Raw genomic sequence first — 13,371 nt, forward strand, 5'->3', positions numbered from 1 at the left:
GGTTTTAAAGAATATATTTCTTGTGACAAACGTCTTAGCTGATCGTGGTACAACAAATTTTGCAACGGTTAGAAAGTTGAAAATTACAGAGTGACTGGATAATAATGGAAAGTCTATTAATTTTGTTAAAACCATTACGAGTTGATACAACCCTTTTATGTGTCGAAACACATTATCCAATATAAATGGTTAGACCATTGATATCAAATGTGATAGAAAAACATTTGAATATGAAAAAAAATTATAGCGCCATCGTTGTACTTTTTAAAGAGGCAGTGTTGTCGTAACTAAAGAACATTTTATGGTGAATAATTTATCAGATAAAATAAGGGAGCACGTGAGTTTTTATTTTGCAATAAATTCAATGACATCATATACGGCTAACCGGCAGAACCAGAACTGAAGTGTTGATCCGTTTAAATGGTGTGACAAGGCACGATGCTATCCTCGGTGGCTTCTGGTCAGGACGATGGTAGCTCAAGTTGCTCAGACTTTAGTGATCAGATGCAGAGAATATTTTAATATAAAAAGTACGTGGCACTAGTGTTCCTCCCCCCACTAGTGACAATTAAATGTTACTCAGTAGTGTGATCATGCCACTAACCAACACATTATCATAATGACCATAGTGACAGGAGTTGATTTTCCCTGTATGTTCCTCTACAGAAAAATATCACATCTATGAATTACATGATGGTAGACAATTTTGTTGATGTGCCACCCAATGAAAATTACTTAAAATATGTTCTGATCAGATGAGAAACCGAGGTGTGCAACGTGATCCGGTTGCTTGCAGCTGGATGGTGGTAGAGAGTACTAGCTACGGTCGACGTTTATAATTATTTATAATTGTCAAAAGGGCTCAACCTCTATATTTTCTAAAATAAAAAAATAAAATATATATAAATGTATAGTATACAAATGTTTTTAGTATATATTAAAAACAAAAAATACTATGTAAATTTATTTTATTGAATTTTATTTGATTTTGTTTTATTTTAGATATTATTTTTTATAAACTGTATGACTGTGGTTAAAATTTAATTTGTATAATATATTTTTTTAAATTTTTTGATCTATACAACTAATGTTGTACATATAGCAAATTGTATAATTGTATTTTGTACAAACCATCTACTTTGTACGGCAACATTGTACATTTCGTGATGTATACAAAAATGCTAATACAAATTGTGATAGTTCATATTGTGATACAGTTCTAAATTTTGTATGTAACATATATATATATTTCAATAATTGATGAATCTAGATAAAATGAGATACATATAGACAAATTAATGATATTTCTTTATTGGTTTTTTAAACTTGAAATCAATGTTACCGTTGCTCTTGAAAGATCCTGATTGAAAAAAAAAGTCTTCTGTATAAATTTATACTTTTAAAGGTGGTTAATATAGTGGTAGAATCAATTTTTTTTAGTAAGTTGGGTACGTTGAACTCTTTCAAGAGTTTTATCTATTGCTCAAAAAAAAATAAAATTAAAAAATTGGCATATACCATAGATAGGTAAGATAATGTCATACAATTTTTTATTAAGTTGGGGAAGAGAACTTGATAAAAAAGGAGGAGTCTCTTGTTATTAAATTATAATCGATTACAATTTGGAAAAATTAAAAATTTCTTTGAACAGAACAAAATATTTCGAAATGTCTTTAAAATGCTAAGATGAGTATCTACTTAATAAATCTCTCACATAGTTATGATAAATACGAGAATTTATAGAATGAAAAAAAAAATACAATTTTATGGAAATTTGTTGAATTATCAGATTTAGTCGAAATTTTATCATGAAAATTTAAATTTTCAAAACCACAAATTTGACCTCTAACCCTCCCTCTCCTGTGTGCGCGACTACAGTTAGTAAATTAATGGTGTTTTATTATTATATTTTAATATTACATTTTGTGTACAAGAATATATAATTTATATTAATTTGACACTACCGAGGATCCGGGAGACGATTGATCGTTTACCTCCTTGGCCAATCGACCTCTGTATATTGAAGATCTTTGTATTAGATATCAGGACATTTTATTGATATTTTCGAAAAATGCTCAGAGAACATGAACATTAAAATTTTCTAAAATCGCTCAAAAAATCTATTAAAAATTACAGTCTATATCAAACCGATTTTATAAGTATTCTTAGAACTATCAAGTTTTTTTAATTATATATTTTTCGAGTTACTACGAAAAAAAAATAAAATATTGTAGAAAATTGTTGAAATGCTGTAAATTTTGTTGTTATTTGGTAATTTTTCGTTAGATTACCGCAATTATTAAGTAAACTATTTGAAAAATCTTAAAATAATTCCTTGAAAGTATCAACTAGATAATATTTCTTTATTAAGCCTTTTAACAAGTTTTTCGTTATTATGATTATTGAAATAATCCTTCTGGTCGAAATTGTATATATGAACACAATAAAAAACACAAATTATAATAAAACTGTTTTATTCAACAATTAAACAATTCATTTGAAAAATTATTTGATGTAAGAAAAATATTATTTTTCTTCTAGAACAAAATTAATTTACTAATTTCAATAACGTCAATGAAAACAGTATTTATTGCAAAGAATTGAAAATAGTGACATTGCTAAACATTTTTTTCTCAAAAAAAAAAGTACTTACTAAGAGTTTTTTTTTTAAATGAATATAAATAATTTATATGTTATCTACTATATAGTTTCTTTGTATACTATTAGTGAGATGAACCACTTTTACTGGATATTCGGCATTAGAATATGATGGTCACGGATATTGCCTCTTAAAATTGCTGTCGACTCTCTTCCTACCTCATTCGGAAGTTGGTCTCGGAAGAAGTCCTTTAATTATTTAAAAACCATAAGCATTGTATAGAGTGTAAAATAAATAAATAACAAAATAATAAATGATAAGTAGTCAGAAATGCTTATTAGATGGTCTATAGATGTAGGTAATAAGATATCAGAAACAAGAAAAATGAAATATTATCAGAAAGTGCATACTTTCTCTTTGTAGCAACTGCCTTTGATCTTTAACTGCACCACCTATGAAATCGCAAATGTTGGTAATATAATTGTCCAGAGCCAAACAGTTGGAAACACTTAGAATATAAGCTCTACAAACAGGACACATTTGATTTCTATTCTTCCATGATTCAATGCAAATTTCACAAAAAGTATGGTTGCAATTTAGAACCATAGCCTGAAAAAATAAAATAAGTTATCATATCAAGTAAAGAATAAATATTAAAAATTGTTTACCTTGTACACTAATTCATTACAAATAGAACATTGAAATTCATCTTCTAACTGAGAATAGATTTGTTTTTTCAATGAATCAGGTGATTCCACATTATTTAATGCATCTAAAATTTATATTGAAATAAATTAATCATCAAGAACATTTCAACCAGAAATATAAGACATAAGAAATGTATAAAACAACATACCCTTTAATTTCACCATTAGTGTAGACATTTCTTGAATCATATCTTGTTCCTTAAAGATAGTGGTATACAAATTAAAACACAAATATAATCATGAAATTGTTTACATAATATATGATAAAATATAAAACGGGGAATAAGAAAAATATGATTGAATAAACATTGATTTCTACTTACTTTTTTAATTTGTGTACTTGTAATTTCCACAATATTGCTCATCTTATTTTGCATTTCAGCTAATTCAATTTTAGCTTTATTTCGTAATACTATATGTTTAGCTTTTAACTATAATCAAACAACAACAATAATAATGATTATTATAACACTGTAATATTTTAAATATTCAGTAATTTCAGTTATTTCTAACAAAATGATAAAGTTAAACTTACATTCAATAATTCCTTCTGAAGGTTTGTTATGTTATTTTTATAGGTTTCCTCTTCATTATGAACTTTTAAATCATGTTCATTGTATAATCTAATTATTGAACAGATATATTTATATAGAAATAGAAATAATTTCAATAGAAATAATAAATATATTTAAAATTATTAAAATAATAAAAGTAGCAATAATTTGAATTCTTGTTTTAGTGTTCTTTTAACAGAATAATAATAATCTTTATTATTAAATGGTTTAAATATACAAACATATGTAGTAAATAGAAGAGTAATATAATTATACTTATGTAAAAAAATATTTCTGACGTAAAATAAAAATATTAGCACTAAGTACAAAAAAAAAATTAATATTGTATTAAGAATAGTTTTAATTTTCTAATTTCCTGTTATTTAAATATAAATGTTCCTTTGAAATATTTTAATTTATTTACATTATTATTTTAAATCAATTTTATTTACCTTGGTTTTTTGTTGGAGATATTGTGTAAGATAAATTTGAACGTCATAGTTATATTTCTTTTATCACCGAAGCCAATAATATCTCCATGTTGTAATTGTGTGATATTACTCGTACTTCTTGAAAGTCTTTCGTAATTTAAGAAAGTACCCGAGCCTGACTGCTATTTTTTGATTTATATAAAAAAAGAAAATAATTGTAAGGATTAAATTCAAAAATATAAATTTCATAATTCTTATTCGATATAGGTTTTTAATTTATATAAAACTAATAAAATTTATTGAAAATATTTTTCAATAATATAAAAAATTGAAAACCATAAAGTTAATGTAATTAAATTAAATTATAAATTAATTAATACATTATATTATTAAATGTCTAAACAATTTATTAAAAATAATTTTATATTTTTCGTTATATAACACAAGTAATATATCCTAGCCAAATTCGAAAATAAAATCAGGATCGTAAGACTTCTCCAAATAAAAATAGGCAATCTACTTACCAAGTCAGATATGAAATAACGGCTATTTTCATATCTGATTGAACAGTGACGGCGAGACATGAATAACTCTTCAATGATGACCGAAGAGGTAAGAGCGCGTCCAATGATAAACTGTAGAGATAAATATTAATGTCAGTTATTAGTCTTATAGATATAGAATTAGAAGATTATATATTAGACAATATCAACTTATAGCCACCATCCAGTCAATCACACAGAGGACCAGGCGCTAAAGGAGCACTGAAATTTCAATTGTGACACAGCCACACGACCAATAAAATAGTACCAATATTAGTTAAACGTACTTCTGTGTCCTGATTTATCGGAACCATCCAACCATTATTTACGTTCATTAAGGATGCTCCTACCGAACAATCTTCAATGATGGGTCTTTTAGAAGACCGCACCTCATTCTTCATATCTTTTAACATAATACTTGATGAGCAGTGCGCAACATAAAGTTAAACAGTATTTTTATAACTGTATACGGTTATTTTTGAGCGATCGGTCATACGAAAAATACGTAATTCGAATACGAAAAATGTTTGTGCGAAATACCGTTACGTTCGGTAGCGATACGATCGCGTTGTAATGTGTTTTACAAGAAGTTACGTATTGTTTAATCCGCGATTTAAAATATATATATATATTTTTCGAGATACTGCGAAAACCATAGGCGTGCGCAGATTTTGTCCGCAGGAGGGGTCCCTTAAAAAAAGTGAACTAAAGGCTACTAGCATAATTAAATATTTTAAATTTTATAAATTATTTATTTAATTCAATATGCAAATATAAAAATAAATACTATTTTAACTTACACAGTTTACATCTAAGAAATCCTTATTTACAAATTATTATACTATTTACCACTCCATCCTTCTGTCCACGGGAGTAAGGTTTTTGAATGTATCAATTACATCTTCAATTTTTATATAATATGCAAGTTCTGATTAGTCTGATTAATGTCTTATAACTATTTAATAGTAATATATTTAATATATTACATTTATTCACAGATATCAATTCTATACTATGAGATTAAAACTTACTTTATTCATGTAAAATGTAAAAATGTTATCTATCTTGTATAGTATAGAAATACATTTATTAAAGAAAAATCCAGAGTCCGCAGGGGGCTGCCCCCCCCCCCCGTGCACACGCCTATGACGAAAACAGAAATTCGATTTAGTAGAAAATTGTTGAAATGCATTAAATTTTGTTATTTGGTAATTTTTCGATACTTTACCTCAATTATTAAATAAACTATTTGAAAAATCTTAAAATAATTTTTTGAAAGTATCAACTAGATAATATTTATTTATCAAGCTCTTTCACAATTTTTTCGTTATTATGATTGTTGAAACAATCCTTCTGGTCGAAATTGTATATACGAACACAATAAAAAAACACATTATAATAAAATCGTTTTATTCAGATTCTTTAACATTTTATTTGATGTAAGAAAAATGTTATTCTTCTTTTAGATCAAAATCAATTTATTATTTTTATATAACATACAATGAGAGCAGTATTTATTGCAAAGAAATGACAATAGTGACATTGCTAAACATTTTTTTTCGAAAAAAAGTACATACTAAGTATTTATATATATATTTTTTTTAATGAATATAAATAATTTATATGTTACCTACTATCAAATAATTTTGAATACTCACCAACCAATCGCCGAAGCAGTTCTCGCCTTGATAGATACATCATTAATAATTTTATATCTATCTAGTTAGATTTTATATATATATATGTAGATTGATCAATAAAAATAAGCGAAACCGTGAAAAACTATTAAGAAATTAATATTCTGTTTTAGACGGATGTAATATTCATACCAATGCACTAGTAAACAAATACTGATTAATAATCAATAACTAGATTATATTTGTAATATAAATACCGTTGTCATTTCTTAGTTACATAATTCCTAAATTTATTTTTAATCTTGTTTTAGCCGTAATACTTGTTACGTACGTTTTTAATAATGCAAAATTATATATTTTATATTATGCACAACATTTAATTTCCATGTGTAGTAAGGATATAGTCCGTATGTACGTAAAGGTTTTAATGAGCTCGAGGGAAATTTTCTTAAGTGTTTCCCCCTCTGAATCCACATTTGAATGCAATATAATATACTTAAAAACATAAGTGTAGTTTAGTGTCCTCAGAGGAGAATTTCTTTTTCAAGTTTATCATGTAATTTTTTCTTCTTTACATGTACTTATTATATAGATAGTATACATAGTGTAAATAAAAAAAAAAAAATTGTATTAATGATATAGTATTTATTTAAAATAAATTCCTTGATTTTTGGTAATGATTTTATGTACAAAACCAACTGTATTATAATAGTTTTATATTAGATGATAACATTTAATCGTTTAATCCGTCTCAAATCTATGATAAAAATTGATTTATGTTATTCATATCAAAGCTCGATATACATTTAATTTTTATACTGTTCACAGTTTTTTCTCGGAAAGTTTTTATTTTTTCTATTATTCTACTTCACTTATGTGTTTATTGAAATTATTATGAGTTCAACTAGTAAGACAATATTATATTAAAGTGTATAAGTTTAGTAACCATTGATAAAACCAATTGAAAGATACCCATTAGAAGGTCAATTTTATTTACAATTGGAGTAATGATTTTAGTATTTTAAATAAATAGTTTCATTATTATTTTACATGTATTTTTGAGATATTTTATTTCCCTAAACCCTAATTAAGTTCATTATTTTTGTTGGTAAATAATTCGAGGGGAAATACCACATCTACTCAGTACTCATTCATAGTTGGAGATCGACAAATGTATTCAGTAATCCTTAAACCTTATCCGCATATTTATTGTACAAGTTGCATGTACCCAATTATATATAATAAATATGTATGTATATATTTATTTAATTTAGATCTATAGCTTTGGAATATGGAAGCCGCCAAATCGTGATTTAAATTCTGCATGGCTTAGCTAACTTATTCAAGATCATAATTAGCTCTACAAGTAGATATATTTAAGTATGTATACTCGTAATATTACTTTTATGATGAAGATAAAAGACTACGACGGGAAGTATAACACGTACCGAGTAATAAGCATTATTAAGATCACATAAAAGACTCAGGGTTTCACTTTAAATTCATGTGATTAAGATCTCAAGTGTCAATGTTGTGGTTAAGACATAATATACTTTAAAATAACACTAATAAGTTACCTAATTAACAGTTGTTAAAAGTTAGATTAAACTTGTTATTCAAAGGTTTTGTAGAATTTGAAAGTGATCAAACTATAGTCATATTCACCTCCCCAAACACGGATTGAGATTTAATTTTTTGAAAGTCTTAATTTTTCATTAAAGTAAATCCTATTTGCGAAATTGTAGTATTTGTGCGGTTTTATTATAAGTATTACAAAATTTCTTTATAGCTGATAACGTCGGATTGAGTCAAATAATAGCACTCTAGGCGCATTACATTATTTTTGGTTCTTTAGAAAATAAAAATAAATAAATAGTCACTATAAAACAAAAACAGATTAGTTCACAGAATTTTTTCTTTCTTTTTTAAAAACTTTGTAATACACAATTATTTATGACAATAAATTAAATAATAAAACCAGTCTGATTGAAAAAAGAAATTATTGGAAGAACAAGTATAGTTGAAAGCGAGGAGATAATGGAATAAGTGTTAAATGGAAGCTTGTGTTGTTAGAGATGGTTAAAATTGAGAGAATTTTTCGTCGGGGGATGAAAGAAAGACAAAAAGAAGAATTGGGGTGTATTGCATATGGCCTCGGTCGTATGTCAGGTGCAAAGAGAAGAATTATTAAGAAATAATTTGTATGAGTGGAAAAAGAGAAGAATACGGTTTATTCTATCGTGAAAAACATCGTTTTTCTACTAAGGTTTAGATTATTAAATCAGGAGTGGGATGGAATCGAAGAAAATATGGTTTTGTACCAGGTAGTGAAGGATAAATTGTTTCGTTGATTTAATCATAATTCAGAGACGTAAACATTGGACGAAAATCTATCTGGGAAATTAGAGTGTGGGGAGGGCTAAGGATGGAAGCTGGATTGGGTAACTAAGGCATCAAATTTCGTGAATGCCATTTATTCATCTCACAACAATTAATTAAATTTATTATTGACTCTAAACGTGTCCTTACTATACTACCGTTGAACGGTGACACGCGACATGATGTTTGACGTCTACAATATTTTATCATTATGACTACGTATGGTTTAGGCCATGATCAGACTTTGGCAGACAGAAATGATGTTCTTAATTATTTGTCCTTCACTGTTGGGACTCGCCACGGACCGCGGTACGGTTGTGGAACGGCATAGGCGCTCCGTAATCATCGCCCAAGCGTTCGAGATTCGAAACGACGGCAGTTTTTCGATTGTTGTTTTTGTTGATTGTTGTTGAGTAAAAAATTCGAATCTCGAAACACGTCGCGGACGGAAAAAAAAAAAAAAAAAAAATCTCAAAAAAAAAATCTGACCGTCACGGGGGGATGTTGACGGCGGTGGTCGACCCGTCTCGGTACCCGTTGGCGGCCGGAGGAGCAGCGGGTCGCGACGAGTGCACCAACGTGTGACGTGTGCACGACGTCCGACGGCCGCGGCGCGCTCCGGCGTCCGCGGCGTGCCGGTCATGCGCTCTGGCCCGGCGCCTCGTGGACATCAGTCCGTGAACGTTTCGCCGTGGCAGCACACGCGTACCGCAGGGACGTCTCTCAGCAGTGGCCCGCGGCGTCGTCGTCGATCCGTTCTCGTCCGCCGCACGGAGAACCGCCGCCGCCGCCGCCGCCGCCGCCGCGCGCGCGATACGATGACGGCTTACCGGTCGCGGTAACGCACGAACCGGCCTGACCGTCCGGGTTATTTTTGCGCCCGGTCGGCGAGACCGAACGGAACGCGATTTACGGGCCGCGGAAAAATTCGAACGCACCGGAGCGCCGCCGCCGCCGCCGCCGTCTTATTCACTGGTCCGCACGCGTACCGCGGTTTCCGTGTTCGGTAAAACCGTGGTGCGTCTAGTTACGCGCGACCGCCGACGAAAAACATTTTCCCTAGACGTTGTCCGTAAGTATATTGACGCGCGCGCGAACAACATTTTCAATTTTCCGTACACGCGCGATTGTCGGTCGCGTGCCAACGACGGGCAAACGGATTCCGGTCGATCGCGATGAACGGATCGTAAACGCTATACGATACGTCTGATCGTCGTGAAAAATAAATAAATAATAATAAAACCGATTACACCGCGACTATGGTACCTACTACAGTTTTCAAACCATGTCAAGAACACTTACACTTGCTGACTTCGCTCCGAATGTCTGGACATCAGCTTCCGCGACATTAATTCGAACGACTAATGCCCGCGAATCCGTTTCACAACCGTTTAAATAAAATGTTTTCCGCATTCCGTCCTCTATTTATTATTTTACGGATAATATTATGAAAATCATGCGGACACTATTTTTACCAATTCGTTTCACATCAAAGCCCGTCTATTGTTACGGAACAGTTTATATTATTATTTAAAATCTAGTCATCTTTTTTCAATTTAAAAACGGTACTTGTTCGTTAACATATTATTTTATTGGGTAATGTGGACTATGCGGTTTTACATATAACAAATTATTGACGTCTTCGAATTTGGTTAGGAGAAGAACAATTACATTTTTTTGTGCGTGCCTAATTGTTGTCATCTGGTGCTAACCTTAGGGTTGACCGTTAATGATAAAAAACAATTATAATTTAATATTATCATATACAAACGATTATAACTATATTATACTAATTTTATACGATTTTATATACGTTATTATAATATTGTATTATTGTATATTCTTGTTGACATTTTTGTTTTGATTTTATCGCACTTTTAATGCTGTTTCTGGACATTTTTTACTTTCCGATCAATTATTTTAAATATATTTAATTTTATACTCCATTTAAATCTATATATTTACTTTATCTTAATAATAAATTACAGCCATTTATTAGTTGTGAAGTAGTGTTTTAACAGGTTGATTTGTGCACAAATTAGTAATCATAGATATGATATAATGAGTTCATATTGATACGAAAAGAGTATGTTTAACTACATTTTTCGCATTCAATATTATTTAAATAATACATTTAAGCATATTAAGAATAAATTAATTCAAATGCTAAAATATTAAAAGTATTGATTTTTCTTATAAATGGTATATAATATAGTACACTCGATTAATAATAGCATTATTACGTATGATATCTATTTTGAATAATCTCACGCAATCATCATTATTATGTATGAAATAGTTTTTGTACTAATTATGGTCTTCTAAATATATAGTAAAAACTTCTCTGTTAAATCTCTGTATTTTTAGAATTTATCAACTGAGGAATATATTATAGCCCTGTTGCTTACCTATAAATTAAAAACATCTTTGCTTGAGCAACAAACTTATAAAAAAGTTATAAACTGTTATAGGTTTATATATTTTCCATTGTTACTGGTTAGATAAAACGTACGAAAGGTTTACATAAGTATTTTTATAGTAACAAAGATGTTTTTTAGGTTACAAAATAGCATATAGACCAGTGTGTTATTATTTGCAATGTAATATATAATTTATATGAAATTGACATTACATCCATTGTCATCTATTATCATGAAAATAAATGTATTAATATTCTGAAAGTTTGTATCTAATGTTAATAACAACTTCAAAATCAAATATTACATTAGTTCATGACGTTTTGATTTTAGTTGCATTCATTTGAAATTATTTATTGAACTATTTTAAAATTAAAGAGAAATCATTAGGTTTGAAAGTTATATTTTAAGAAAAGTAAAAAAAAAAATTAAAAAAAATAAATAATTGAATGGTTTTTTGTTTCGGCATAGTTTAAAATCACATTATACTTTTTCTTTAAAATATATTAACTTTAATTAATATTTTAAACTACATAGCAATATAATTTTAATTTTGTTTTTCAACTAAATCTGTTCGGAATATTTAACCTATTATTTTACTTAAAGGTTTAGTAAACACTTAAAGATATTTTTTGTAAGTCTGTAATTAATTCAAAAATACTTTTTTTTTTTTTTTATAAAATTAATGCTGTAAAATATTCTACATCACTTAGTTGTTATTTAGGATGTATATCGTTTTGTTTTTTATAGCTATTTTATTCTAACTAGTTAAATTGTATACAAAAATGAATGTACACACAAAAAAGTAATAAAAATTCACAGACATGTTATATAATAAACAATCACGCAATTTAAAATATTGCAATAATACAATGTTGCAGAACAATAAAAATGACTTATCTTGATAAAATATCAAAGATAAATAAATGCTTTGACATAGAATGTCGTTTTAATTTTATGAAACTATTAAAAAAATTACTTGCATTTTTGTGTTAATAGGATATTTATTTTCAATAAGCGATTGCTTCCATTACTAAAATTATAATATTTAACTGAAACTTTTAAGCGACATAAAGGAGTCTAGGCGAGTACTTATTGTATACGAGTAAATTTTGAAAATATCTTCTAAATCGGATACATAAGTATATGTATAATTTATTGTACGAGGGAGAAGGTGGCTGTAAAAAGTATCATTTTTATTCTATCTATTATGTTTCATACAAAATTACCATGAAAATCATATCCCACCAATTAATATGATTACTTCTTAGTCCCCGCACAACGAACTTATGTTATAAGTGACATTTCATACTGTATGTTCATTTTTGATATTGATTGATATTCATATTGATTGATTAACAACAAAGTAATTTGTATAAAACGATCTGCGTTTATTGAAAATATCAATTATGAGTAGACATGTTCAAAGAATTAAAAACTGATTAAGCGTGCACAAGAAAATCACTTATAAAATACATTAAAATTATTCATTATTAAAGTATAGATTTTTGGGAATAATCTAGTAAAAATTATATGGTCAAAAATATTTTAATTTAATTTTAGGAATTCATTAATAACATAACTATGAATAAATATCTATAATTTGAATTTTTTATGAGATTAATGATTTTTTTACAAAATCAAGTAAGTTTATCAAAGTTGTTGTTTGTACTTAAATTGGAAAAATGTTGAAATAAGCAATAACATTAAAATTGTATAAACTCGTACATTTGTATCTTTTTTAATCAAATATACATCTCTGATTAGCTTTTAATCATATTCATAGAAAAAACATGCAAATGAGCCAAATTCTCTAACATCATTACTCACACAGATGTATATTACTTATATGGTAAACATAAGGTCTCTACAGAATATATCCACTCAATAGTGTAATTACGGGGGTGCAAAGGGTTGTAACTGCGTCCCTCAAAATGATATAAGGAACCTAGAAATGTAATTGTGAGTATACAAAACTCCGTGATTTCTTTAATTTAATTAACCGAGATATAGTTTTAAATATTACTGAATATTTAGAATCAATATGAAAAGAGTTAAATTTAGGTAATTAATAACTTATTCAATTATAGTGAATTAAAAAATAA

General features: G+C 28.3%; 2 protein-coding genes across 2 annotated transcripts in view; one reads left to right on the forward strand and one right to left on the reverse strand.

Annotated features, from left to right (window-relative positions):
* Positions 1–2,770: 2,770 nt before the first annotated feature.
* On the reverse strand, positions 2,771–5,234 carry LOC112689499 (E3 ubiquitin-protein ligase rnf8-A-like). Its single transcript, XM_025563239.1, has 9 exons — positions 5,121–5,234; positions 4,816–4,926; positions 4,313–4,473; positions 3,842–3,929; positions 3,630–3,737; positions 3,456–3,504; positions 3,268–3,371; positions 3,010–3,208; positions 2,771–2,847 (listed from the first exon to the last, which is right to left on the reverse strand). Exons 1-9 carry the CDS (start codon positions 5,232–5,234, stop codon positions 2,819–2,821), a joined length of 963 nt encoding a protein of 320 aa, XP_025419024.1. The 3' UTR covers positions 2,771–2,818.
* A 4,304-nt stretch (positions 5,235–9,538) lies between these two features.
* The window catches only part of LOC112689545 (transcription factor MYB120-like), a 45,426-nt gene continuing 41,593 nt past the window's right edge, over positions 9,539–13,371 (forward strand). The window contains exon 1 of the mRNA XM_025563314.1: positions 9,539–9,921. The gene's annotated coding sequence lies outside the window, so the exon portion shown is untranslated. The remainder of the gene's footprint in view (positions 9,922–13,371) is intronic.

Source organism: Sipha flava, unplaced genomic scaffold, assembly GCF_003268045.1.
Source record: "Sipha flava isolate LNK unplaced genomic scaffold, YSA_version1 44_pilon_pilon, whole genome shotgun sequence".
In the NCBI taxonomy this organism is placed as follows: Eukaryota; Metazoa; Arthropoda; class Insecta; order Hemiptera; family Aphididae; genus Sipha; species Sipha flava.